The sequence below is a fragment of the Drosophila kikkawai genome, chromosome 2L (genome assembly GCF_030179895.1).
Source record: "Drosophila kikkawai strain 14028-0561.14 chromosome 2L, DkikHiC1v2, whole genome shotgun sequence".
Classification (NCBI taxonomy): domain Eukaryota; kingdom Metazoa; phylum Arthropoda; class Insecta; order Diptera; family Drosophilidae; genus Drosophila; species Drosophila kikkawai.
In genome coordinates this window covers 14,745,747-14,771,561 of record NC_091728.1, presented here as the reverse complement: position 1 = coordinate 14,771,561, position 25,815 = coordinate 14,745,747, and the positions used below count along the sequence as shown (strand labels likewise).

Here is a 25,815-nt window from a genome sequence, read left to right as displayed (position 1 = left end):
TCATAAATATAAATATAATATATAACAATTATTGCTATCAATAACATTAAATCAAAAGAGACATATATACATACATATATTTTATCCGTATTAAACGGTGGTCCTAGAAACTTACTTAGTACTTAGTCATTATTTGAGCGAGTAACGAAATTCTTATTCTAGTTGAATCCGGAAGGGTTTTCATTACTAATTTTGAACGAAGAACAAGGCCAGGTTTGAGATACTTTTTGGTTTTTAATTATCATTTAATTTATAGATTAGCATTGGTATCGATAAGTCTGGTTAAGGTCTTGGGAGTTGCGAAAAACTAACTATATTTATAGAGAGAGAGAAAATATTATTTTTGTATTTTGTTTCTGTAGATAACCTGTTGAAAATAAATATGTAATAATAATTTTACACTTAAGAAAAACTATTTAAATTAAATGTTATTCTGAACTTGAATAATTTTATATAAAAAACTGGAATGCATTGCATATCTTAAGGTGTTTTTAAAGTTGTTTTGTATATTTTTGGGATAGTACAGAAAAACACATAGAAATTGCATGTAGACTGTATATTTATAGGTAAATATCAATAAATATAATTTATTTTCATGGAAGCTTAAGAACAAAGTATATGGGTAATGTGAACAATAATATTTTATGTATTAATTTTTCAATTTTGAATACTAAATATATAGTCAAAGCTTTTTTTTTCTATTTTAAAGTTTTGAAAATATTCAATTAAATTTAAAAATTTAAAGTTAATTAAAAATACAAAAAAAAAAAGTTTCGAGCTCCCAATAGAGCATGCGAATAGAAGCGGCGAGTCTCGACATCAAAACATAATCAAATACTCAGCGGAACCAACTAAGACAATAAAATGAGACAAGAAACAGGTCGAGTGGGCCCACCAACAGCTGGCCTGGCCTGGCTGTTTAGGCCCGAAAGAGCCAAGAGCCAAGAGCCAAAAGCCAAGTTAAGAAAGTGCTCAAAATGTTTTCCATTTCTTCTATCGCGCAGCCATTTCGACCATTGTGAATCTCGGTGGAATAATGGAAAAAGGCAACAAAAATAGAAACAGCGACGGTCTGAGCCGAGTCGAGGCTCTATGCTTTTTTTGCATCGCCGTTCAGTCGAATTTGTGACTCCAGCCAAGGCGGACGTGGGACGTGATCGTGAGTGTAGAGGCTCTGGCCAGCATAAAGTTCAGATAATAGGCGCCTTGCGAATCGAAATCCGAGACGGCGGAAGATCGAGAGAGAGAAATTCAAGCGAATTTCATTTGCATTTCCATCATTAACATGTATAACTGAGCTCCAGCTATAAAAGTGATCAAAACGTGCATTTACGTGGTGTGCCACAGCCCTAATCAGGCATAATCCAGCCGCGCATGCGCAGAGAATCCATAATACCCGTAATCCAAACCCAAATCGCAAACTTCCTCGCACGCGTTTAATTGCCAAGGGCGACAGATCCATCATCATGACTGCCCCACCGGGACTTCTCCACATGGATAATCCTCTGACAGCCTTCCTTCAGTTCTTCCTCGACCTGATAGTGTTTGGCATTAAATCTATATTTTACATAATGGAATCGGTCTACTATACCCTGTTGCCGCAACGTTTTAGAAAGTTAAAGGTAATCTGATCGTCAAAAGTCAAACCAAATGTCGCATGTGCATAATTTAAATAGCATTTTGATAGACTTTCTTTCTCGACTCGGTTGACCCTGGCTGAGTGTGGATTACACAACGAAAAAATCCCGCAAGACACCCACAAAAATTTGTATTTTTTTTTTTTTTTAATCAGCTTCCAGGTAGCCCCTTGAGATCAATCAATGGCTGCATAGAGCTACCTCAAAGCCATTTCTCTTGTTTTTCTTTAGCCAAACTTCAATTTTTTGGCAGTTTCACAAACCCTAATGAGCCACGCGCAATTTTTTTGTGGTAATAAAAACAAAAAATGTTCGAGCTTCGATTGAATCAAGCCATTCGAATTGTTAATGCTCTTTGCAAAATCAATATTTTATTTAATTTAATTTAGTTGTCCAGCTAAGTTGTTTATTTTTACAAATTTATGAGAAACTTTTTTACTATTATATTACTTAGTTGACCATATACCCTCTAATTTATGTGTTACATTTTAGCATAACAATAATTATCCAGCGCTTTAAAGTATTCGTTGAAAAAACGTTTAAACAAATCTCTGGCTTTGTTTTGATTTGCTTCGATGGCTAAGCAATTTTGTTCACACGCTTTGCTGGCTTATTCATGAATGAATAAAAACTCTTCTCTATTTACCATATTTTTGGCATCTTAGCTACCTAAGCGAGCACTTAAAAAATTTGTTTAAATATTTGCTGTGTTATGGTGGACTTTAGGCTGCTTGATTTTCAATTAACCAGGCCTTAGGATGACATTGAACTTAAGCTATTTACTGTTTTTTGGGAACAAACATTTTTCTTGGTTAAATGCATCTTCAGACCGAAAATATATATTCGTGACTGGAAACTCTAAAGTAGAAAACCACCTTAGTATGACAACGAGTTTTTCCGCATCTATCAACCATCTGTGTGTGCAATGCCTTTTCCTTGGGCTTTATTACTATGGAGTTAGTTAGTGAGCTCCACGCTTCACGTACACTTAATGTGGAAATTTCCTAGGAATATACTTGTATACATTATTGCAAAAAGGAAAAGTTATGACTTGTCTAGCAGGGAGAGCTCTTTAGCTCCTCCTTCCCTTAGATGAAGGGTATTGAACCATGTTCGGCTTGAGTGAACTTGGTCACAGCTCCAATAGCAATACTTGCAACACACACTTCTTTTATTATGGTTCGAACTGATGTGGCAAGACAGTTTTATGCCAAAATAAAATAAAAGAAATATTTATGCAAAATGTTGAGCGTCATAAAATGCAACATCATGGCGCAGTCGCACCTTTTTCGTATGCTAAATAGGTTTGCTTATATGATTTCCGACTTCAACACCTAAATGGAGGCAAGGTGGTTTGTAGGGAAATTACTTTTTTAAATTAAAAATTAAATGGAAAGATAGAAATTTAGGAATAAATAAGATTCATTATTGCGATATGATGTATTTGTAAATATCAAAATAGATATAGGAAGTTTTTTTATTATTTACAAAATTACATGATTTTTATTTAAAAATTTTAGTTTATTATTGTTTTTATTATATTATTATTAAATTATAACTTATTTATACATTCTCCAGTTCACTTCTTTGTGTAGGCTTAGAAACTTATCACAATAGTTAATGTTTTCTCTTTACAAAATACTCAAAATAAACCCCAAACTAAACCCCATTTCACTTTCAATTGTCCACAGAACATCTCCGGTCAGGTAGTGCTCATCACAGGCGGCGGAGGTGGCGTTGGTCGCTTGATAGCCCTAAACTTTGCACGCCTACAAGCCCGCATTGTCATCTGGGATATCAATCAAGAAGGTAAGGCTCCGTCTTCGACTTCCACTTCGCACCAGCATGCTAAGTGCTTGGTCACAGCTTCTGCACAGCGGGTCAAGAAACCCCAGTCGGGCGGCGAGTGAAAGCTGTTACATTTACAATTTTGATTAGCTCTATTTGACAATAATTTTCCGTGCAGCCATCAAGACAACCGTGGATTTGTTAGCCAAGCATGGTTATGACAACTGCAAGGGCTATGTGGTGGACATCTCAGATCGGGAGCAGGTCTACCAGCGAGCCAGCCAGGTGACAGCGGATGTGGGCCCCGTGGACATATTGATCAACAATGCAGGCATCGTTTGCTGTAAACCCTTCTGGGAACTGCACGATCGTGTGATCCAGAATACATACAACATCAACATCATCTCGCATTACTGGACGGTGAAGGCCTTCCTGCCCCACATGATGCGGAATAATCGCGGTCACATAGTCACCGTGGGCTCGGTCACGGGAATGCTGGGCACTTATGGTTGCAGCGATTATGCAGCCACCAAATATGCTTGCATTGGTTTTCATGAAAGCCTTTTAACGGATTTGAAGGCTCATGGCTATGATCAAATCCAGATGAGTCTGATCTGTCCGTATTACATCAACACGGGCATGTTTTCAGGGGTTCGTCCGCGCATGATGCCCATGCTGGAGCCTCAGTATGTGGCGGATCGTATTGAGAATGCTGTCCGCTGCAATGAGGTGTGGTGCGTTCTGCCCAACTCCATACGCCTGCTGACGCCTCTCAAATGGTAAGTAATCCTTCTTATTTGGTATGCTTATTGTGACTATGGTTTTCCTTTTTGTTTCAGTCTTTTGCCCGCCAAAATGTGCTGGGAACTAATGTCGCGGGTTATCCGAGGTCCTGAGTCCATGATGTTGTTCCAGGGACGTGGTCGCGTTGCTGCTGGTTAGATCTGCAAAAGTAGTAAAAACATTTGACATTATTTATAGTTAATAAGTTGTTTTCAAGAGGCGTTTATATATAAAGTTATAATCAATTTAAAGGAATAAGAAAAGTCTTCTCAAACTCACCTCTTTTGTAGCATATCCTTTCTTTTCCTGCTAATCCCTCACCGTAGTCTGCTGGTAGTAATGCGGAGCCAGTTCTGTGAGCCACTCCCTTTTGATCACCGTCACATGATTCATAAACAGCTTCGTTGTCTGGAGCAACTCCCCATAGACCACATACTGGGCCTGGGGTAGCGTGTACAACGTGGAGTTGGGATGAATGGCTAGCTCAGTTCCGCTACTAATCTGCCTGTAAACCCCCGAGTGATGCAGATAGGCCACCTGGGTAAAGAAGCCCGCGGTGATGCACTTGCACAGTGTTTCCACATCGCCCTTGCACGAGAAGATGGGAATGCCATACTTCTTCCGCGCCAAGGTTACCAACTGCTCCCTCAGCTCATACGCCCGCTTCATGTTCCTATAGATGAGATAATATTGGCCGCAGAACTCCTTGGTCATGCCCTCCTCTACAAATCCCGTAAAGACGTTCAGGAGTGTGATGAAGTCTCCCTCCGCCACTTCGAAATGTCGATGGGCAATCCTTCCACTTTGCTGGGCCACGGCCGAAACGGGACGCGAGAAGACAGACTGCACTTGGAGCATGGCAATGATGGTGATGATCTCCTCAGAGCAGCCCATCTGACCGGATACGAAGAGCATCTTTGAAAGCATCGCGCTGAAGGGCAGCTCGGCGAGAAGATAACCCACGGGTTTGGTGAGATTCCCCTGCTCGTTGATGGCGTCCAAGGCGAAGAGGGTTTCCAGAGCAGAGAGCAGATTCTGTGCTGGCGGCGGGGATGGAAAATCAAAGCGCAGTATATTGGCAATTCCCAGAGCCTTTAACTGGAGAACAGCTCCGCTCATCTCGCTCCGTCGCATCTCTGGCGGTTGTCGCGGAGCCAACGCTTCATAGTCTGCCTTGGTGTATAGCCGATATACCTTTCCGGGACGCATTCTACCCGCTCTACCTGCTCTCTGCACCGCCGAAGCCTTGCTCACCGGCACCACCACAAGGCTGTCGCTGCAGGTCTTGGGATTGTACCACTTCACCTTGACGTAGCCACAGTCGATGACATAGACGATACCTGGAATGGTAATGGAGGTCTCCGCTATGTTTGTGGCCAGCACCACCTTCCGCACTCCTTTGGGTGGTGTGAAAAACACTGCCAACTGATCCGTGCTTGACATGCTGCCATACATGGGTAGCACTTTGAGGTTCTGTTGCTCCGAACTGGCTATATACTCGCGCAGGAGATCCAGGGCCTCTAGAACCTCCTCCTGGCCAGTGAGAAAGGCCAAGATGTCGCCGGGTGGCTCCTTTTGGTGCAGCTTCCACACCGTTTCCACGGTTTCCTTGACGTAGTCGGCGCAGGGTTCGTTCAAGTAGAAATTGCTTACAGCATGCATACGTCCTTCGATGCTGAGCTTGACGCTTACCTCTCCTGATCCTGGCCAGCTGAAGAACTCGCTGAAGAAGCCCGCGTCAATAGTGGCCGAAGAGATGATGAGCTTGAGGCTGCTACGTTTGCGCAGGATCTTCTTGAGCAGTCCCAAGACCATGTCGGTGAGCATATTGCGCTCGTGGGCCTCGTCCACAATGATGACTCCGTACTGGGTGAGCAGGGGATCGGCGAGTAGTTCTCGCAGCAGGATGCCCTCGGTCATGAACTTGATCTTGGTCTCTGAGGTAATCCGTTCTAGAAAACGCACCACATAGCCCACAGTGTCGCCCACGAGTTCGCCTCGTTCCTGGGCCACGCGATTTGCCAGAGTAACCTGGGGAGGATTGGAATTTAGTTTTGGAAATTTTTAAAACAAAAAGAGATGCTTACTGTGGACACCCGCCGGGGTTCGGTGATGCCAATCAGGGCCTTGGAGTGCCAGCCCCATTCGTACAAATACTGGGGTACCTGTGTGCTCTTGCCACTGAAAACATACAAAAAACCAACAAGTTAAAGTAATTCCTTGACTTGCATTAACATCTCTCTCACCTGCCCGTCTCGCCCACTAGGATCACCACCTGGTGCTTCTCTAGGCAGTACAAAATCTGATCCCGGTACTGTCGTATGGGCAGGCGCTCCCGCTAAAATTAAATGTTTAGTTTTTATTTATTATATTAAAAATGTTTTATTGCCATTGTTTACCTGTTCCCCCAAGCCCAGGTTGTGATGGGCATTGAAAACGAAGGCCGAGGACTGCTGCTCGCCGCCCACGTTGTCCGATATGGCATCGTCTGTGTCTGGTTTTAGAAATTTCGGCTTAAAAGTAGACATTTCCTATTATTTCACCAAATTTTTAATTGTTGTTATCAAGCAGTGTGACCTTGTCATATTTATTTTCAAACCGGATTTCCGCCTACACGGCAGCTGGTCACTTATAACACCCGGAAAAGGGACGTTTAGTGCAAGCTGGCTGCTATGAGACTCAAAAAAATACGTTACTTTTATTATATATTATATATTCTTATATATTCCATTGTTAGATATTTAATTCTAATAAAGAACTACCATTTATTTAAGAAACCGATTATTTACAGTTTTAAAAAGCTGAATTTAACAAATAAATATGGTAATAGAAATCGAATACTTAGTAAGTTTAGGGCTGCGGAAGGTATAAAAAAAATGATCTTGCCTAGTAATTTTCAACGATGCACCTGTATTATTTATATACCTGGTTTTGGGCCATTTTGTAACTGTAAACTGCAGTGGCCCTAACATGTCCCCTGAAATATAAATGAAAATAACTCTAATTGCCAGGGGCAAGGCCACTGTTATTCTATGCATATATTTATATATACATACGTACATGTACATATGTATGTCATCCATTATGTGAGTGTTGTGGTGGCCACGTGTGTGCGTCAAAAGTGTCCCCAGCGTGCAGCTGTCGACGACAGAAGCGCCCGGCCAATTGCTTTTGAATAAATATTGTATATCCTATCTCGGTTGGGCAACAAAAAACATTACATTGTAAACCGAACCATTGTCTCTCCCCTATTTTTCGTATTATTTTGATTTATGCAACGTGTCCGCATGCATTATACGTATATACCCCAAATATGAGGGCCAATCCGACGAATTGGCCATAGCACACATGCAAAGGGCCCCCTGCATTGACCCTGACATTAAGACCGCTCGCTCACTCGCTCGCCTTAACTTTAACCCGCCGAGCCCCGAACACGTGCCAGACATGCACGTTTGACCAGCCACCCAGACCACATCCGCATGCGAGCGCTGAAACAATGGCTCCACTTTATCCTCCGTCCCCCCCAGACCCCGGGTCGTATGAGTAATCCCCAGAAAAGCTAATTAAAGGCCAGCAGCAGCGAACTTCATGCCAAGGACGAGTCGCCGAGTCGCCAAAGTGAAGGCAAAAAGCCGCCGAAGCCAAAAACTCTTCGAGCAGTTTGTCAACACCGCAATTCGAGGAAAGCCCCCAAACTGTAGGGCACTGCGAGAAACTAGGACCCAATTTAATTTATTTCTAAATTTGCTACATTTCTTAAAAGGTTTTTCAAGGTTTCAACATAAAAATACTGTCTTTAGGAAAACGTTTCTAAACTTTGATTATTAAAAGTATGCATACATAATATTTTTGAACAAAATGTAAACTAAAAATGTATCTTTAATATTTTTTAAATTGTATTAAACCATTTAAATTTATGTATTTTAATGATTTATAAAAGTATACATGATCTCTTCTTTGTGTGCGCATACAAATGACGAATTGCTGCGGATTATTTTCTATTCCACGCTTAACTCATTTAGGCAATAAAATCCCACATTGATAGCCATTGTTTACATCGAATGGTTATTGTTATCCCCCATTTCCGTGCAGTGCTTATCTGTCTGCTGTCGTCCAGTTCCACAGCTCTCAGTTTCGGTTGCATATAAATTTTAATAAATGCCCCCAAGGACAGAGTTTTACTACTGTCAAATGGCTGTCGGCACCTCCTCAATTCACTTCTGGATATCCGGACTCCCGAACGACGGATCCATCAGGGCACCTGACTAAATGCCATAGACCCCGTTAGACGGCATGAAAGCTAACAGTTATTCTCACTTTTACGAGCAAAGTTTCCTTGGAAATGCCAAGGAATTGGAGCTCGGGGTGGTAACTAGCTATTGTAACTGCTGTATCTATTATAACTATAGTTTGGCGATGACGACTATGGATTACAAACCCCGGAGTTATGCGTCCTCGACACCCAGCAAGTGGTGCGAAAAGGGGACGAAAGGGGCTGGCGTCATTGTCTTTGCGTGCTCGGAATTTGCGTGATTCATGATGCATGTCGAGGCGGAAAAGTCGCAACTCGAATGCAGCACACAGACACAAACTAAGGACCTCCGAACAATCCCAACACCCCAAACACTGAGGGCGTGTTTTTATATCTGGAATTTGTAGGATATAGAGAAGGGTATCTTGTATTCGTTGAGGTGTGTGCGAAGGACATATTTAGATTCTTTATACGATCATGTTAATTAAAAATGTTTACCTTCAATTATGCAACAATAGTTCTTTTAATTACAAAAAAAACTTTTAACTTTTCATTTTCTATCCACATACCAAAAATGAGATCAATCCTACTATTAGTTATATGAAAAAATGCTTTATCTTCGTATAACGTAATATTCCCTTATCCCACCACCAAAAAGTATGCTAGGATTTTTTGCAAGCAAAGGGTAATTTATGGTCGTTGTGCTCTTTTGTAAATGTTGTACTAAGTTTGTGAAATTTTTTTTTTGCGCGTCTTCATGTCTGCTTTAATTACTGGAACTGGAAGTAGTACTAGTACAACTGAAACCGAAACTTGTCCCTGCACCACTTAATGCCAATAAAAATGTCAATTGCACACTCACTCACGTTGGGTGGTGGTGACCTTGGGCCGGCGGAACGTTTTCCGGTCAAGTCCGCGTCCGTCGGATTCGGATTGGATGGGTTTGGGGAGCACCAAACACATATCAGTCCAAATTATGCCGATTAAAATGGATTTTTTGCGGCACCAACAGCTTTTCGTCCTCACAGCTGAGCGGCGTAAACAAAGCAAGAACAACAGGCCGCTCGAAGAGAGAGAGGGAGAGAGAGAGAGAGCGAAAAAAAGGATGGGGAGTATGGCGAACGGAGAGCGGGAGAGAGCCGGCTTTGGTGACACGTGCTCCGAAAGTGTCGGTACTACGTGGCGTATACGTATTGCGCTGACGCCGTGGCCATTTTCCCATTTGTTTGCTTTTTCGCCGCTGTGCTGCTTGGGTGCTTTGGTGTGCGGTTTCGTTGGCCTAATGTGTTTTGAAAACGCATCCCAATCCAGCACGAATATCCACGCTGCTCCGGTGTACAGTTACGTTACGCTGGGCAACGTGCAAAACAAAAGCCAAAGCTAGAACCAAACTCAACTCCTGATCCAGCAAGGAGTTGGAGTGAGTCAAACGGTCGGCATTTCGCCTGCCACTCGCGTGCTCTCGCTCGCTCTCGCATTTCTCCCAAAGAAAGAGAGCCCGTCCGATGGGGATGTGGCAACATGTGAGTAAGTACAAATACAATTGCAAGGCGTCAGTGGGAGGTAAACAGAAAGAGGACGAGCGAAAACAAAGAGCGCGTACACAGCGAGAAATCGCAAGGATAAAACAGGAGTAAGCTAAAGGAAGGTACAAGCCAGATGTTTCTGGTAAAACAAGCTTAAAATAAAAAGGATTATATAAGCAACCAAAAAGTATTGCATACTTCAAGGGACCACGACATTGTATTGCTTGGAGGGTGTAATAAGTTTGTTCAGAAGTTTACAAAGTAATAAAGTAGTCGTTTCCGAACCTACATATAAAGTCTATATATTCCTGATCAGCATCATCGTGTCCGCTTCTCAGTTTTTCTATTTATTTGATCAAAATCCATTCATATTCATTCAATAGCAACCTGCAAGGAAATCCAAACTTTGAGGAGCCAAAGTTATAACTTCCTTTCTTTATTTATTTAATTTTTTCATTTAGCAGACTACATTTATGAGTCAATATGGTGTAATGAACTACATACCTTTAAAACGTGTTTCTGAGGAAGTCTAAATTTCCAATTAAAAAATTAAACAATTACTCATTAGCATGCCGAATAATGACCAGCTGTTTTTCCTCAATTGCAATTATTTTTGCAAGTGCACCTAAAAGAGAATGAGCAGCTAAGTAGAATGTAGCTGAGGGATGGAAATGGAGCCTGAGAGCATGAGAGAGCGAAACGAATCACGAAGGCGAAAACTGCCACGTTGCAGTTGCCTTCGTTCTCGAATTTGCAAGCGTTGCACAGTGGGTCGAAGACTAAATGGGTTTTTGAAACACTGGTATTTTCGAGAATAGTGTTCTATTTCATACATAGTAGGACGAATTACTAATCTTGAAAATGGTGTTTAACTGCATTCCCTATTTTAGGTACTGAAAAAAACAGGTTTAGACATTAAGAAATATTTTAATTGTTTTTCTGAAATCTCATGATAACAAGGTCCTTGCAAGGGACAAATAAAAAACAAACCCTTTAGTTTATTGGATTGTCTTCCGGTTGAATGTAATATAACTAACATAACTATAACTAGCATAACTATAACTAAATTAAATTTAAAACTATCTTTAGTTCGTAAAAATGTTGACCCTTTCAGACTTTCTTGAACAAACTCGAACCTTTTGTTTTGCAGCAAAAGTCTTGGAGTTATGCCACTGTGCAACAGCGTCAGCAACAACAACAGGCTGCTGTGAAAAACAGCAACATCTGCTGCTGCTGCTGCCTTCATTGCTGCGGCTCCTTGGGCCGCGAAATCAGTTCGTTGTCGTCAGTCAGTCAGTTCAGTTCGGTTTCCCAGTCAGCCGCAGCAGCAGCACCACAGTCCGAGAAAAACCATCCAAGGCAGCGAATTGGAGCAGGAACAACAACATCAGCAGTAGCAGCAGCAGCGGCTTGAGCAGCAGGAAAAAGTAGCAGCATTGCCAGCAGCATTAGTAGCAATAGCAGCCACAAACAAATCCGGACTCAGTGGATGCAGAAAGTTCCCCAACTAAAGCAGCCAAAATCGAATTAGTCGAACTCGAGAGGAAACTCAATTCCACGGTGCGTGAACTGTCCCCGTGGGTGTGCGTGTTCTGTCGGTGCGTGTGTGTTTGTGTGCGTGAGTGTCCTTGGCTGGCTGGCCAAAAACAAAAACAAGAAAGCAGAGAAAACAGAGAACACAGAAAGCTGAAAACGTAGGAGTAACCGTCAAAAAAAATAAAAGCTAGTGCGAAATTCGGAACAGGCGCCGCCGCCAGAACTCCGGCACAGGCATAGACCATACATATGCACTGCAGCAAATCAGGCCAGGCCGCAGCAGGAAAATCAATGCTCGGTTAAAGCCACAAATTGCACAGATAGACGCGCGCCGCGAATCAAAAACGATAAAGAACCAGCGAGAATAATAATCGACTGCAAAACTCCGAACACCCCCTCCAGCCCCACTCCACTTCGCCCCCCTCCGGTCGCCATGTTGTTGGGCTAGCACACACACACACACACATAGCAAAACGCACGCAGTAAAATCGCCTGGACAGCAGCAGCAGCCAAGCTGAGCTAACTGTAAAAAGCAAAGAGACGCCGCCTGGTTAGGCCATCAGTGTGGAGGTGCAACGGGGGCAAGCGGACGAACAGGAGAGACAGGGAAGAAGCGACGCAGAGAGCAGCAGCAGCGGCAGCCCAGCAGAGCTAACTGTATTCAGGAAGAGGCTGCTGCCACAACAGTAGCGTCCATCAAGTTAGGCTCACCCCAATAATCAATCGCAGCCGAGGAATAATCAATCGCTCTCAAGCCTGCCGACATCTCCATTCAAAAAAGGCCTAACCAAAGCAGCGAAGTAAATCAAGGAAAGAACATAAGCACCACAAGCCAATTCCAGAAAAGAAAATCCAAGAAAAACGAAATAAATAGGAAAAACTATCAACAAAAAAATTTTAATAATATAACTAAATTTTCTAATGAAGACATCTGTGATTTGCCTATAAAAAAACATAAATTTATAAAAACCAAACAATTATTTTCATACTGCACTTTTTCAAAAAACCAAAAACAAAACATAACTAAAAACAAAACCGAAAACAATTTATTTAATAAATTTCAAAGCATAGATAACGAATAATTCGGTGAGAGTATAAAATAGAAAATAAATAAATATATCGCGCACGCAACGCTGACACGCCTCGAGGATAAAGACGAAAAAAAAAAACCGCAAACTAAGACGAAGCCGCACCACACCAAAAGCAGAAACCGCAGCGGAGGCAGCCACAAATTCACACAAGGTCAACGGAATTAATATTTTTTGTAAGTGGTTGTGTTGCAGAATCTGATTTTTCGATTTAATTGAGAAGATGTCGCTAACTTTTCTGCGCGCCATTCCCGAAAATGCACATGTGCATGTCAATTAGCGTGGATTCGCCCCAAAAATCCGCGTCTGCAATCAGCGGACAGATAACTTAAAAATTTGCTCTTCGATTGTGGTGTACCCTTTAAATTCATAAATTTAATGGTACTTTCCCTTTTGATTCATTTTCTACCTTTAAAGTTACTAGATTAATTCTTTCGAAATTAAGGGAAAAAAGATTAAGTCAATAAGATGTCTCTTTTAAATGGCTAAATTTATTAAAATCAAGCAGACTTTAAGGAAGCTTCAATAAATTGTTTAACTACTTTGACTTTGCTCTTGTACAGTTTGTACTTCATTTCTATATTTAAATGACAATATTAAAAGTGTTATTTTAAAATCAATTTCCAAAGAACTTTCATTAACCTATTTGTCCTCAATACCACACCCCCACTATGTTAATTAAATTCACATTTCTCATAATTCTTCTTATATTGCCATTAAACATTATGTGTACTTCCCCTTGCCATCTTATTTATTAATCTCTTATCCCTTAACGAGTTTGTGGCCGCCTGTCTTTACCTTCTGCCTTCCATTGATCCTTGCAATGTATTTTTTAGCCAGAATTCTTTCTTTTTAAATGTCATTGATCCTTAACAGGAATTCCTTAGCTGATCCCTTCGGATCCCTGTATTATCTACTCATTTTAAATGTTCTTCTTTCCTTATATTCCTTTTATAACGTCTACAAGCTACCTGAAACTCCTGCCCTCATTCATTCAAGTTCTTTGCGTGCATTATTTTCGTATCCTCCTTTGTTTGCAAATTCCTTGTTCCTGGAATTCCGCAAAACTGAGCCTGCCCTTCAACCCCGCCTCCCTTGGCATTCTGCACGTATTACCGCGATTCCGTTTTGTATATCGCATTCAAGGGATGCCAACTCATGACCAATTCATGATGCCCTTCCGGCCAAGGGTATTAAAATTTAACGCATCACAGCCATATGGCAACTCAATAATTAGGCCGAAAAAAAAGACAAACGTAACCGAAATAAATTGGCTGGCAAGTGCGATAGCATGCCACAGGTAGAGAGGGCGGAAAGGGACTCGGAGTGGGCGAAACTGGGCGCCGAATAGGGCTTCGGTTCGGGAATGGGACTGCTGTGAATACGACAATTCCGACTGGGACATTCTTTGGGCAACGTGCGGCACCTGCGGTGTCTGCTCGTCTACTTTTCAACCCTTAGGGGGTGTCGCTGTGAAATGTCAACGGTATTTTTATCCATAAAATAAACAGAGCTGTCATATCAGAGCAGCACTCCTCTAGAGCGCGCCCACCTTCACTATTTCTTGTCACAGTGAAACTCACTACTTATACACTTGCACGAAAAGAAAATTGGTAACAAAAACAAGGTATCAGGGGGGAGTCCTTAATCACTGGGGTGTATGAAACAACATTTTACTTTTCGATTTATACCTCTTGCCACATATATGTATAAGAGTTAAAACGCCTTGGCAAAGCCCTTAAAGCCCTTATAATATTTACAAATAGTCAAATTAGGTAATTATAATCAATCTCAAAGCATTAAACCATTAATTTTACTCATGTAGTAGTTTCTAATCACCAGTTAAGGCTTTAAAAGGAATGCTATAAACATTTACATTTATTCTTAAAATCATAGCATAGTTTTTGGTGCTTTTAGATAGGAAATTGTAAGTCTAAAACACTTCGAACACTCGCTGAAATATATTAAATAATTTAAAATGCTCAGATTAAGTAATTAATATTTCAAATTATTTCATACTTTCAGAAATCGTAAAACAAGATCTAATATCAAAAATCGAAACTTTAATCTAATTAATTTATCTTAATTATTATTTTCCCCTGTGCACAATGAATAATGCCCTCTTGTTAACAGGAATAGCAAATACTCATGTCTGATATTGATTTTGTTTTCCCAAAAGACATTTAAGTGTGTTACATAGCACCGTCTGAGCCGGAGCAGACGTGATACGGATACGTGGCATATCTTGGCCAGTAGTCTAGTCCTCCGGCCTCTCCTCCTCCATGCTCAAGTCCTGCCCCATCCCACCTTGGGTTATGTACAACATGACTAATACTAATTCCAACCAGCATGTGCGCCATTATTACGTTCGCTTTGGGCGGCATAGCGCACAAATAACTGCAATAAATAGTCATAGTAACCCCTGGCGGCGGGGCACGGAGAGGAATGGAATGGCACATGCCACGGACGAGTGAAGGATAATGATATTTGGCGCAATCGTCAATCAATCACAATGGCCATCAATCAAAAAGCAGTGCAAAAACAAGAACGAACGGAAAAACGCAAATTAAGTGGGAAAATATTACGGAATAAAGATAAAAAACAAAGAGCACTTAAACTTTTAGTTCCGATTAAAAGTTTTTTGGTTTGATGACTAATTTGCAGAGAAGGTCGCATTTCTCTATAAATATATTGAAATAAACGTATAATTATCTCCAAAATCACCAATAGCAATTAAGTTTAAACCAATCTTGTCATCAAATATCGACAGTAATTGAGCTAAATTTTAGTTAATCGCATTAAATTGATTATTGGGGAAATTTTGATGGTGATTACCTGTTTTGGCATTGCACTCTCCTGCTAATTTGGCTCAATTGCCGATGTCCTTCCGATGCACAAGCAATTTGCATGGCTAAGCAGCTTGGGGCCATAACTGTCGATGTTTGGTTGCGGGAAATCCCGATTCGCATATTCCTTTCGAGCCATTTGCGGCAGATCATCCTCAACATCCGGACGTGTGTGCACCCCGGTTTCCCTTTCACTGTTTCACTTTTCCGACTTTTCATTCACCTTGTACGACGGCCTTGAAAGAGGCCAAAAATGGTCATAAAGGGACTAGCAATAAACAAAAAATTCTAAAATAAGAAGAAGGCCAGGCTAAACTTTAACCTGCATTTATTTCTCGTTACAGAAATGGAAATCATTCCTGAAGGTAAACACTTTCGTTTGGTGCATGAATCAGAGCTTCCAGAAATTTTGGTAACTTTAGAACGCTATTTGCCGGAATCATTAAAGGTGCGTATTAATTCCGTTCGCTCATTTTATGTTTTCTGTTACATATTTTTTTTTAACTTTTGGGGAAAATTAAACCCAGACTGAGACACCAAGACCACGCCCAGTTCTCAGATAATTTACCAACAATTACCTGCATTTTCCCCCATCGAGCTTGGCATTCAGAAGGCGTTGCCGAGACCACAAGTCATGCAATCTCAAACCCTCTGCCAGGCCGGGCTCGCATTTTTCTGTTGACCTGTTTTCGCTATTTACACTTGTATTTTTGTTCAATTTTTAATGCCAATCCCCTTGTTCCCTCCGCCCTGCACATCACGTGCTTTTTCTGCTTTTCTCGTTGGGGGAAAGCAGGGTGGAGTTTCGGCTTGGCACCGGCCTCAAGGATTTGGCCACCATTGGAGTTGGCCAAAAGTTTCGATTTTTAGCAAGAAAAGTTTTTCCTTTTTGGGGCGTTTGCCAACAGCTCGGAGAATGCGAAGTCAAAGCTTTTGCAAGCGTTTAGTAATTGTTAAATATGGAAAGTGCTCAAAAGTATAAGTATAGGGTGGACCTTTAAATTAATCTTGTATGTTTTTAATAATTAGTATCAAGCACGATAAAATAAATCAAGTTTAAAGGCCATATATAATTAAGAATTAGAGTTTACACTTTAAAAAAGAGAGAAGTCTTAGCTTAAAATACATTTATAAAATCTTTTGAAAGGGTTTCGATCTTTTTGAAACATGTTATATCATTAAGAATAAAGAATTAGAATTTGCACTTAAACAAAAAAAGAGAAGTATTTATTTTTAACTTTATTGTTATTTAATTTTCCATAAAGTTCACATTTTAAGGTCAGGAAAATATCTAAATATATTTTAAAAATTAATATTAAATCTGATATCCTTTTCGCAGTTTCATCAAACCATAAAAACGTACCTGAATGATCGTATTTGGGATTTCAAGTTTTATGTTGCTAAAGATTGGCCCGACAAACCGATAATTCTCCATTTTCCAGGATGCACGCTTGCGGTGAGTCACTCATAACCGAATTTTTACACCCGCAACAAATTAATAAATATTTAATAATTAATTTACAGCCGCACAACAATATATACCAAACGCTTGGCATATTTTGTCCATCCGCACACATCGAGCATGTCGATATGCTGCGCACCGAAGATGTACTTATAGATTGGCAGAAGCCTATGTACCTGAACTTTACGCACATCGCCATTATGAATCGCCTGGATGACTTCTACTCCAAGTTCGGTGTGATGGAACGACTCAGTGGTGATATCTACGTGTGCAACAAGCTGAACGCCGATCTGGAGCTGGATCCGCTGCCGGAGGATGCGGAGATGCGACTGCTGACACTGGACAATGTCCATGGCATCCACGATCTATATCCTGCCAATGAAATCGAGTGCGTCCAGCTGTTTGACATCCTTGTCCGCAAGCTGCCCGGCCTGGGCATTTTTCGCAAGGACACTGGAGAGCTAGCCGCCTGGATGGTTCACTCCTACTATGGCGCCATGTTCTCAATGCAAACACGTCCAGACTTTAGGCGAATGGGGTAATATTAATAATGATTTTGTTAAAAAGAAAAACATGAGAAACTAATCCTTTATTGCTCCTTAGCTATGGCATCCGGCTGGCCAAGTCACTGACCCAGCTAGTGATCGAGCGCGGCTACACGCCCTTCGTTGTGATACGTCCAGGAAACGATGCGTCCCGTAATCTGTACACCAAGCTGGGCTATGAGAAGGCCTTCGAGACTTGCCGGGTCCGGATGACGCCGGACTGTTACGAGGACAGCACCGTGGGCACAATTGGGAACACATCCTACGGCAAGTTTCCGCCGCTGCCGCAGGGCGAGTGCGTGGTGGTGACCAAGCTGGCGCGAAAGCATGTGCCCGGCGAGAGCCAGACGGTGGATGAGGGCATCGAGGATATGTTGGCTGAAAAATGTGATATCGGCGGCGATGAGGCGAGGGAGCGCAAGACCACGACCGACGAGGGCATCGGCGAGGACAAGTAGGCCAGGATGCACCACATAGAAATGGAGATGGAAGGTGGATAGAGATCGATCGGAGCGCTACGCCTACGCTAAACTTATGCTTAAAGCTGTAAGCACCCCTTAGGACTCTTTAGGACAGGATGGAAATAAGAATGGAAGGCAGGACAAGGCACACAACAAGTGGCGTTGATTTTTTAAACAAAATTATATTAACGAGAAAACAAACAACAAAAAAAACCAAGGAGAAACTGTACGAGTATATTTATAGATGGTATATGAAGCTTCCTCACTCAGAACGCGATGGCGTCGATCCGTGACACGTGAATTTCGGCCGGAATCAAGGGATTTATTTTATATGGGTATTTCATTATATATATATATACATGTATATATATGTAGGATTCGATGTCAAGCACTAAACAATAACAGGGGGGAATGATTATGAAAGCGCTGAAGTCCGAAAATTTTAAATGAAAAATATGGTAACCCGGAACAAATACAGAGAGAACCGAAAACAGAGAGAAATTTTAATTTTTTGCTAAGAATGCTTATACAAAAAAACTGAACAAGAAACACAAACCAACAGCAGACCCAAGGAGCGCATCAATTTATTAAAGAAAAACGAAAAAAAACTAAAAAACTATTATAAATATTAAACTCTATATATCAAATTGTTAAACAAACAACAACAAAAAAAACAAAACATACACACAACTACTTCTCTCTTCTGGCTCTCCTCTAAACAGGAAGATAATTTTTGAATCAATCTCGCTTGGGCCATGGAACAGAGCTTTGCACACAGACACACACACACTATATATTCCTCTCCGTTTCCGAATACCACATATAAAATACAAATATATATTTTTCAAGTAACATTATGGAATACTTTCGATGACCCAAACAAAGTGCTTTGATTTTAAACTACTTTTGGATTTATAGGCTTTTTCAAATTTATATATATACATATACCCAAAAAGAAGCGAAAACTAAAACAAAAATCCAAAAAATAAATATATATATATATTTTATTATTACGAAATTTTATTAAACTATGCAAACACGAGTACTCAATGATTTTTGCTCCTATTTAGCTGATCTGAAACAAAAGGAAAACAAACAAAATGAAACACGCCAAAGATGTCTTCTGCTTCATTTTTAAGTACATACTTCCCCAACTTTTCCCAAACCCAAATCCCCACTCTCTCTCCCTCTCCCTCTCCTATAAATGATGACTCTTGAGTCTTCTGTGGAGGTTTTCTATTATAAAAACAATGCAAAAACCGAATCTCAAAATATGTATATGCAAAAGAAAATCAAATTTAATGAAAAAGTTATATATTACAACTGCTATATTGTATGTACTCGAAACTAAAAAGAAAAAAAAAAACGAATGAGAAACAAAAAAAAAAATAAAACACAAAAAACTGAATGAAGCAAGTTTAAATAAATAACAATATTGAGACAGCAACCTGAAGGTTCTTCCTATATCTCTGAGGGAATAAGATAACACCAAGTAAAGGTAACAATGCAAAAGGAGATAGTTAGGAAGAAAATAAGAAAAATATAGAAGAGGTAAAAAATATTTGAACAAATTATATATTACAAATTATTTATATTTTTATTTTCTCAATCCGGCCTCAGAAAACGTCCTATAAGTCAGTTAGTATTATTATGAATACGGCGCCGTAACTTCAAAACATTTTACGATCTTTACGTAAGTAAAAATTACTATTTTGGATTACAAAATTATAAAACATTGAAGTTACAAGTACGAAAAACCGTAATTTCTGCACTTTTAAGTTTAAATATTTTGAAAAGTTTAAAAGCGTTGCACTTATAGCACCCTCAATTTCCGATTTATTCCCACAATAATTTGCACACAAAACGCAGAAGAAGCACTTCCTAAGCCCCAGCATTAAATTATTTCCATAAATTACGATCTCGGTGGAGAGCGCACTGGTGGAGAGCGCACACTGCGCTAAAGTTATCTGCTGATTGTTAATGAAATTTACGTGTACAAACACTGCTCACTTAGATAAACAAAGAGCGACAGATGCGGCAAACACAAAGACCTACTGACGACGCCCACCTGTCATGTGGCAATGTCTAGGCTGCCATTGCAACTCAGTTTTTATGGTAAATTACATTTTATTTATGTATAAAGAAGACCTAAGTACGTCGTATGTGGACTTAAAACTAAGCAAAAAAATTGCTGGAACTGGGACCTACTAATGCTGCTGCTCCTGCTGCTGCTCGGCGGCCTTGCTCAGCTGGTTCTTTAAATGGGTGGCCACATACTGCCAGTACTTGCGACGGATAACATCGTGCTTGGTGGACAGCTCCTCGCACAGACCGTAGACCTTGCGGGCCAACTGATCGCTTTGGCTAACCTTTTGATTCAAAGCCTGCTCTTGGTATAAATCGACAAGGAAGGCCAACAAATACGGAGACCGGTTGCCGGCCTGATAGATCTCCTCCACGAAGGCCACCACCTCTGGGTAACTGCTCAGTCCTTGGCCTTTGCCACCCTGTCGCATCACACCGACCAGATAGTTCCAGGCACTCTCGTTGTTCTTGATAATCCGAATCCTATTCATCGTGTAGGTAAGCTCCCGCTGGATTAGATCCGGCGAGAAACCAAAATGCTTGATCACAAAGAAGCGCTGGTTCCAGGCTGAATTGTTGCGTTGGTCCTCGCTAATTAAACGGTCCACAAAGTTCAGTTCATCATCATAGAGGCTGCAAGGATCAGAGACTGAATTTAAAACATACAAAAAAAGAGGTTAATAATTAGACTCACTTGAAGGTGCGTATGGCCCACTGGCGGTGCTGCCAGGCATGGTAGTTCTTGGCATCGCCATCATTTACCAGGGCATTCTCCGTGAGCTCCAGCTCGTTGCTGGGATCATTCAGCATCTCGACAATGACGCGCCGGTGGTGCCACACCTGATAGTTCTTGGCATTCTGGCCAATTACCTCGCTCAAATAGTCCAGCTCAGCGTTCAGATCGGCCTTCAGTTCGCGCAGAATGTCACGTCTGTACTGCCACACCGTGTAATTGGCCGGGTTCAGGCGCAGTGCATCCGTGGTGAGGTCCAGAGCGCGCTGAGACTTCTCGCCACGCGCAATCACTGCACGCATGTAGTCGAACACCTCACGGACTGCAAAGAAAACAGAGTGTATATAGTATATAGAAAAGATAAAACCCGGCCCTGGGCATTACTCACACATCTGGCTGTAGGCAATGGACACCACCGGATTGGTACCGTCATCCTGGGCCAGCGGCTCTACGTCCGCCCACTCGGAGCGCGCGCTGTATGGCAGCCAGTCCGTGCCCAGGTACTCCTCGTCCGAGCTGTCGCCCATCTTGTTTAATGGATATCTAATGAAATGCTGCTGGGCGCGGATACAAGTGGAATAGTGTTGACTTTTTGCTTGCCGTGATGTTTTATCAGCCGCTGAATAAGTGTGACCAACTGGCACAAAGCAGTAAGCTTTTTGGCAGTGCTGTCACATTAGCTTTTTTACAGCTAACTAAAGCTTCATTGTAATTCAGGAATCCCCATATAATCCCATACACCTTAAAAAATTTTGAATAATTCGGAACATACATACATTTTTTTTTGTGGCTAGAAATATTCGCTGATCAAGAATATATATATGTTTATAGGGTCGGAAATTATTATTACCTGTTTATGACTAAAATTATAATATAATAATAATACAAAAATCCTAAAATATTTTTTAAACATTTATTTCAAATGGAATAAAAGTGCACAAAGTGTTCGAAATTTCTTATATTCTAGACGTAGACATCCCAGTGCTCTCGTTTCACTACACTTACAGAATAATATTTATTTTTTAGCTCAAGAAAAGCTCTTCTTTTTCCTCTAAAAACGCGGCTTAAAGGTGGCCGGATACTGGTTAAAGCGCGGACGCAGTGCAGCATTCGATTTCTCAAAGCGCTCGCCCGAGTTGCCCAGGATAACGCCATCGACTAGCTTGCCCGGCTGATCCTTGACATTCAAACGATCGCCGTTGACCTCGGCCACATCGATGATCCTTGGATTCTTGCGGTATCTGTACCACCAGTACTCAAACACCAGGGTTATGCAAGCCATGCCAATACCCACGAAAATGACGATAAAGACGCCGCCGATATTCTGGATGGAGATGCCATCAGATTGATCCTCTGGCTTCTCGCACTTGGCCTGGGCCTCGTCGTTCTTCCACCATTTCTCCTTGAGTTTCTCCAGTTGTCGTTTGTTAAGCAGCGTCAAGATTCTGTAAGATATTAGAATATATTTTTATTTAAGTTCAAATACAAGCTCTATGTGGAACTCACGCATTATTAAACTGATCCTTGAGATGTGAGCCTTGCTGAACGGCAATGGCGTAGGGTTTCCGGGAAAACTCCTCGCCCACCACCTGCAGATCGCAGTTGGTCAACTGCAGGTACCGGATATCCGTGGCATCGCCTAGAAAAGCAAAACCCGTGGCTGCCGTCGAATTTCTTACCCTGGCCACCGCCTCATCTAGAGTTGCTGGCAGAGCTGCCTCCTGCATGGCCTGCCACATCTTGGTGTACTTGTCGCTAACAGGATAATCCCAAACAGCCAGCTTGGAACGCTCCAAAGGGGTCAGGGAGTCATTCAAGGAAAGATCTTTCCAAATCTCATAAAACATCTGCTCGATATTGGCCATACGCTCGAAATAAGTCATGGCCGAGGAGCCATTAAGTGGAGCATATAAGATCTTGTACTGCTTGGCCAGGTCATCCAGGCTTTCCACGGGCGTATCCAAACGGGAGACGGTCAAAAAGGCAGCCAAGTTGGCGGTGTACGAGGCAATAATGATGAAACTTAAGGGAAATATATTTTTTTAATCAATTTTGCTTATGTAAATATCAGTAGACTCACCCAAACAACCACCAAGTGGCGGCCACTAGACGTCCTGAAAGATTTTTGGGAGCCTCTCCGCCACCTTGCGGCGTCAATGAAGTCATACAGAACCACAGACACTCTTTGAGATTGAACTCCCGCTTCTCCTCATCATCCTTGTACTTTTCCCTGTTGTTCTGATAACTATAAGGACTCCAGCGATCAAAGACCCACATCAGAAAGCTGGTAAAGAAGTAGGCTGCTAGGATGCACAGCCACACATTTGTCTCCAGGACAGTGAGGAACTTGAACAGCGAACTGGGCGAGCTGGGTCGCTGCATCATGATGGTTATACCCACCAAATCGTAGTAGGGCACCGTAAAGTCAATGACAATTTCACGTTCTGCCATCACGGACATGCTGCCGAGACCAATGTCCGCTTGTTTATCAATCAGCTTCTTGACAATACCATTCCATTCACCCTTCTCGTCCATATTGCCAAATTTGCCATCTTCCACCTCTTGGATGGTGTAATCGAAATGGACAATGGCGGCAATCTCATTGATCAGATCTATGCAGTAACCTTTATAACCCTTTGGCGCCGTCTCATCGCGCATGATAAAGGGGGCTTGCTGGAAGGTAAATAGTAAATATATTATACTTAAAAACTAGTTGTTATCTTACCACAACTGTGAAGATACGATAGACTGTATCAGCGGTTAGATTCTTCATCTGTCCCTCGTCCTTGACAACGATGGGTGAATCGAGACCGGCTGTCCAGGTGCCAATCGATTTGCTGTTGACCGAACTACCACCTCGAATCTGGAGCACATTTATATCCATTTCAAATTTCATATAGCTGTAGCCATTGAAGGGCTGCTTGGGTTGCGTGACCAGGTCGAACATTCCATATGATGTCGGCTCGCTAACCTGTGAGGGAGAGATGATGTGTCCAGTAATCAAACCATAATTTGACAACTGACTGGAAAAGGGGGAAAACCACAAACCTTGGTAAAGTACTCCCGCAAATCCAGGTTGCGTTGGGGTGTATTGCCGCCCTGGAAATCGTCACAGTTCAGGTACTCCATGTCCTTGGGCCAGGCGCCTGCTTGCAGCATTTCTCTATATAAAATGTAGAATAATTTTGAGATATGTTATAACCCACGCATTTTAAAATTATATTTGATATATTTAAAGTAAATAAAATCACTCACTTGATGGTAAGGAAGCTCCTCAAAGCCAAATCAAAGTAGAAGGCCGATGCCAGTTGCGGTTCCTCGTTGAGATTGTAAGTCGTACGCAGAAGACCCAAACGATCTCGAAATTGCGTATACGCCATGGGCTTCAGGAACATAATGGTGGCATTATCCCTCTGACTGCTCACCTCGCCCTCACTCTGCGTAATGGCATGCCAGGCAAAGTTTCGCTCAAAATACGCCGCCTTTACGGACTCCAAAACCATGCTTATAGACTGAAGATTGCCCAGAATAAAAAAGTTGTTAATGTCCAAATTGCGCAGCTTTTCGATCTGTTCTTCTCTCTCCCGTTTGCCATCCTTGGCAATGGCAGTGATGACATGTCGTGTCTGGATATTCTGCAGCAAGGACTTGTACTTGTGGTCCATCACAAAGGTGTCGTCGTACAAGATGGCAGCTGACAAGGGAAGAGGATTGAATATTTATGATGACTAGTGTCACAGCCTTACCATTGGTGATATTGAGACGCCTCACAATACTCCGGATAACCTCGGGTATAATGTCTGCCGGCGGCATCACCTGTAGCAGATATTTTTGCTTTGCCTCATCCAAATCACGCCACTGCCTCAGGTCACCCTCCTGGCCATAAGAGGCACTAATAGTGGGCAAACCCAATGCCTGGGTGAAACTCTTGACCGTTTCTGACGCCACGCCCGATTTTGTAGTGTCCAGGATCAAGTGTGGTGTTTGTTTCTTCTCAATACTGGAGGCATACTTGTTGCAAACTTGGTTTAAATAAAAAATTAGAGGAAAGGAGTCCCAGGGTGATCTCAAAGAGAACTCACTTGCTTCTAGGAGCACCTTAGCATCGGTTTTGTTTGCCTCAATGGAATCCAGTTGCACAGAGAGTCCCAGGTGGATGTTCTTCTTCAAGTACGTGAGCACCACATTCACTGCCTTGGCCGCCGGTTCGTTGTCCACCTCATTGATGAACACTATGTAACACAGGATGTAATACGGAAAGGGTAAAAATGCATCCAACAGGACGGAAGTATTACGTGGCTCAAAGTCTGTTTACTTGTCCTTGTCCCAAGCTAATCATTATGACTTACGCCAAGTCAGCTTGGGTATCTAACCATCATCAATATCCATACAGTTTTTTCTATAATTAGTTTACTTAGGCACTGAGCGAATGGAAAATGGCAATATGAAGTGGGTTTGAAGGGTTTATTTAATACAACAAATAAAAGGTTAAATTATAGAAATTAGTATAGTTTTTTCTATGATTTTTTTAAATGATGTAAATAAGAATAAGTAGGGTAAAATATTTCCTAAAGAGAATTACAAAATATCTATAAATACATCATATACAAACCTTAACATTTAAATAAATTATAATACAATAATAGAAAATTTTAGTTTTAATAAATTTAAGCCCCTTTCTAAGAGCTAGGAACCCGAAAAATCCTATCCTTACCCTATATTCCCCTGACAATCAATCGTTTCTTTACTTACAAACATTAATGTTCTGTGTTGTTTGAGCTGCGATCTCCGTATTCCAACCACTCAACAGGCACAACAGTAGCAGGAGCCACCTCTTCCTAGGAGTCTTTGGTTTCACACAAATCATTTCACATAAGGAGTTTCCTATAATCTTTTTAATCTCGAGGACTTTTCACAAAATTGACCGCACCGACCGAGCAATAAATTGCAACTGAGCAGGAAATTACGTTCTCAAAAAGGATACCCATGAACAATTTCACTTTCAACACGGACAATGTGTGGACACATGTGGGTATCCTTGGTGATAATCAATTTCGTGGGCAGACACAACGC

The 25,815-nt window shown here is 41.5% G+C and overlaps 5 protein-coding genes across 5 annotated transcripts; 2 read left to right on the top strand and 3 right to left on the bottom strand.

Annotated features, from left to right (window-relative positions):
* The first annotated feature begins 1,147 nt into the window (after positions 1-1,147).
* LOC108077223 (short-chain dehydrogenase/reductase family 16C member 6) lies at positions 1,148-4,424 on the top strand. Its single transcript, XM_017170481.2, has 4 exons — positions 1,148-1,622; positions 3,329-3,446; positions 3,604-4,204; positions 4,265-4,424. Exons 1-4 carry the CDS (start codon positions 1,467-1,469, stop codon positions 4,365-4,367), a joined length of 978 nt encoding a protein of 325 aa, XP_017025970.1. The 5' UTR covers positions 1,148-1,466; the 3' UTR covers positions 4,368-4,424.
* LOC108077222 (probable ATP-dependent RNA helicase DHX35) lies at positions 4,231-6,774 on the bottom strand. Its single transcript, XM_017170480.2, has 5 exons — positions 6,608-6,774; positions 6,455-6,546; positions 6,296-6,389; positions 4,488-6,239; positions 4,231-4,369 (listed from the first exon to the last, which is right to left on the bottom strand). The coding sequence occupies exons 1-4, from the start codon at positions 6,734-6,736 to the stop codon at positions 4,518-4,520; spliced, it is 2,037 nt and encodes a 678-aa protein (XP_017025969.1). The 5' UTR covers positions 6,737-6,774; the 3' UTR covers positions 4,231-4,369; positions 4,488-4,517.
* A 4,484-nt stretch (positions 6,775-11,258) lies between these two features.
* Positions 11,259-19,332, top strand: LOC108077145 (uncharacterized). The gene is made up of 5 exons (XM_017170365.3): positions 11,259-12,786; positions 15,801-15,904; positions 16,796-16,912; positions 16,981-17,456; positions 17,522-19,332. Exons 2-5 carry the CDS (start codon positions 15,803-15,805, stop codon positions 17,919-17,921), a joined length of 1,095 nt encoding a protein of 364 aa, XP_017025854.1. The 5' UTR covers positions 11,259-12,786; positions 15,801-15,802; the 3' UTR covers positions 17,922-19,332.
* A 699-nt stretch (positions 19,333-20,031) lies between these two features.
* Positions 20,032-21,386, bottom strand: Fnta (farnesyl transferase alpha). The gene is made up of 3 exons (XM_017170367.3): positions 21,131-21,386; positions 20,704-21,064; positions 20,032-20,642 (listed from the first exon to the last, which is right to left on the bottom strand). The coding sequence occupies exons 1-3, from the start codon at positions 21,267-21,269 to the stop codon at positions 20,132-20,134; spliced, it is 1,011 nt and encodes a 336-aa protein (XP_017025856.1). The 5' UTR covers positions 21,270-21,386; the 3' UTR covers positions 20,032-20,131.
* Positions 21,387-21,684: 298 nt separating this feature from the next.
* Ir25a (ionotropic receptor 25a) lies at positions 21,685-25,661 on the bottom strand. Its single transcript, XM_017169916.3, has 9 exons — positions 25,495-25,661; positions 24,825-24,974; positions 24,489-24,764; positions 23,998-24,436; positions 23,791-23,905; positions 23,468-23,713; positions 22,823-23,415; positions 22,249-22,764; positions 21,685-22,187 (listed from the first exon to the last, which is right to left on the bottom strand). The coding sequence occupies exons 1-9, from the start codon at positions 25,607-25,609 to the stop codon at positions 21,794-21,796; spliced, it is 2,844 nt and encodes a 947-aa protein (XP_017025405.1). The 5' UTR covers positions 25,610-25,661; the 3' UTR covers positions 21,685-21,793.
* Between the last annotated feature and the right edge of the window lie 154 nt (positions 25,662-25,815).

Excerpts from the sequence above, each read along its gene's own strand:
- LOC108077223 (XM_017170481.2), top strand. The coding sequence starts at position 1,467 with ATGACTGCCCCACCGGGACTTCTCCACATGGATAATCCTCTGACAGCC. Across the intron at positions 1,623-3,328 it reads AACGTTTTAGAAAGTTAAAG|AACATCTCCGGTCAGGTAGT; the intron begins GTAATCTGATCG and ends AATTGTCCACAG. Across the intron at positions 4,205-4,264 it reads CTGCTGACGCCTCTCAAATG|TCTTTTGCCCGCCAAAATGT; the intron begins GTAAGTAATCCT and ends TTTTTGTTTCAG.
- LOC108077222 (XM_017170480.2), bottom strand. The coding sequence starts at position 6,736 with ATGTCTACTTTTAAGCCGAAATTTCTAAAACCAGACACAGACGATGCC. Across the intron at positions 6,390-6,454 it reads CTAGTGGGCGAGACGGGCAG|TGGCAAGAGCACACAGGTAC; the intron begins GTGAGAGAGATG and ends GTATGTTTTCAG. Across the intron at positions 6,240-6,295 it reads AACCCCGGCGGGTGTCCACA|GTTACTCTGGCAAATCGCGT; the intron begins GTAAGCATCTCT and ends AATCCTCCCCAG.
- LOC108077145 (XM_017170365.3), top strand. The coding sequence starts at position 15,803 with ATGGAAATCATTCCTGAAGGTAAACACTTTCGTTTGGTGCATGAATCA. Across the intron at positions 15,905-16,795 it reads ATTTGCCGGAATCATTAAAG|TTTCATCAAACCATAAAAAC; the intron begins GTGCGTATTAAT and ends TCCTTTTCGCAG. Across the intron at positions 17,457-17,521 it reads CCAGACTTTAGGCGAATGGG|CTATGGCATCCGGCTGGCCA; the intron begins GTAATATTAATA and ends ATTGCTCCTTAG.
- Fnta (XM_017170367.3), bottom strand. The coding sequence starts at position 21,269 with ATGGGCGACAGCTCGGACGAGGAGTACCTGGGCACGGACTGGCTGCCA. Across the intron at positions 21,065-21,130 it reads CATTGCCTACAGCCAGATGT|TCCGTGAGGTGTTCGACTAC; the intron begins GTGAGTAATGCC and ends TTTTCTTTGCAG. Across the intron at positions 20,643-20,703 it reads TGGGCCATACGCACCTTCAA|CCTCTATGATGATGAACTGA; the intron begins GTGAGTCTAATT and ends TGATCCTTGCAG.
- Ir25a (XM_017169916.3), bottom strand. The coding sequence starts at position 25,609 with ATGATTTGTGTGAAACCAAAGACTCCTAGGAAGAGGTGGCTCCTGCTA. Across the intron at positions 24,975-25,494 it reads AACACAGAACATTAATGTTT|TGTTCATCAATGAGGTGGAC; the intron begins GTAAGTAAAGAA and ends TGTGTTACATAG. Across the intron at positions 24,765-24,824 it reads TAAGGTGCTCCTAGAAGCAA|TTTGCAACAAGTATGCCTCC; the intron begins GTGAGTTCTCTT and ends ATTTAAACCAAG.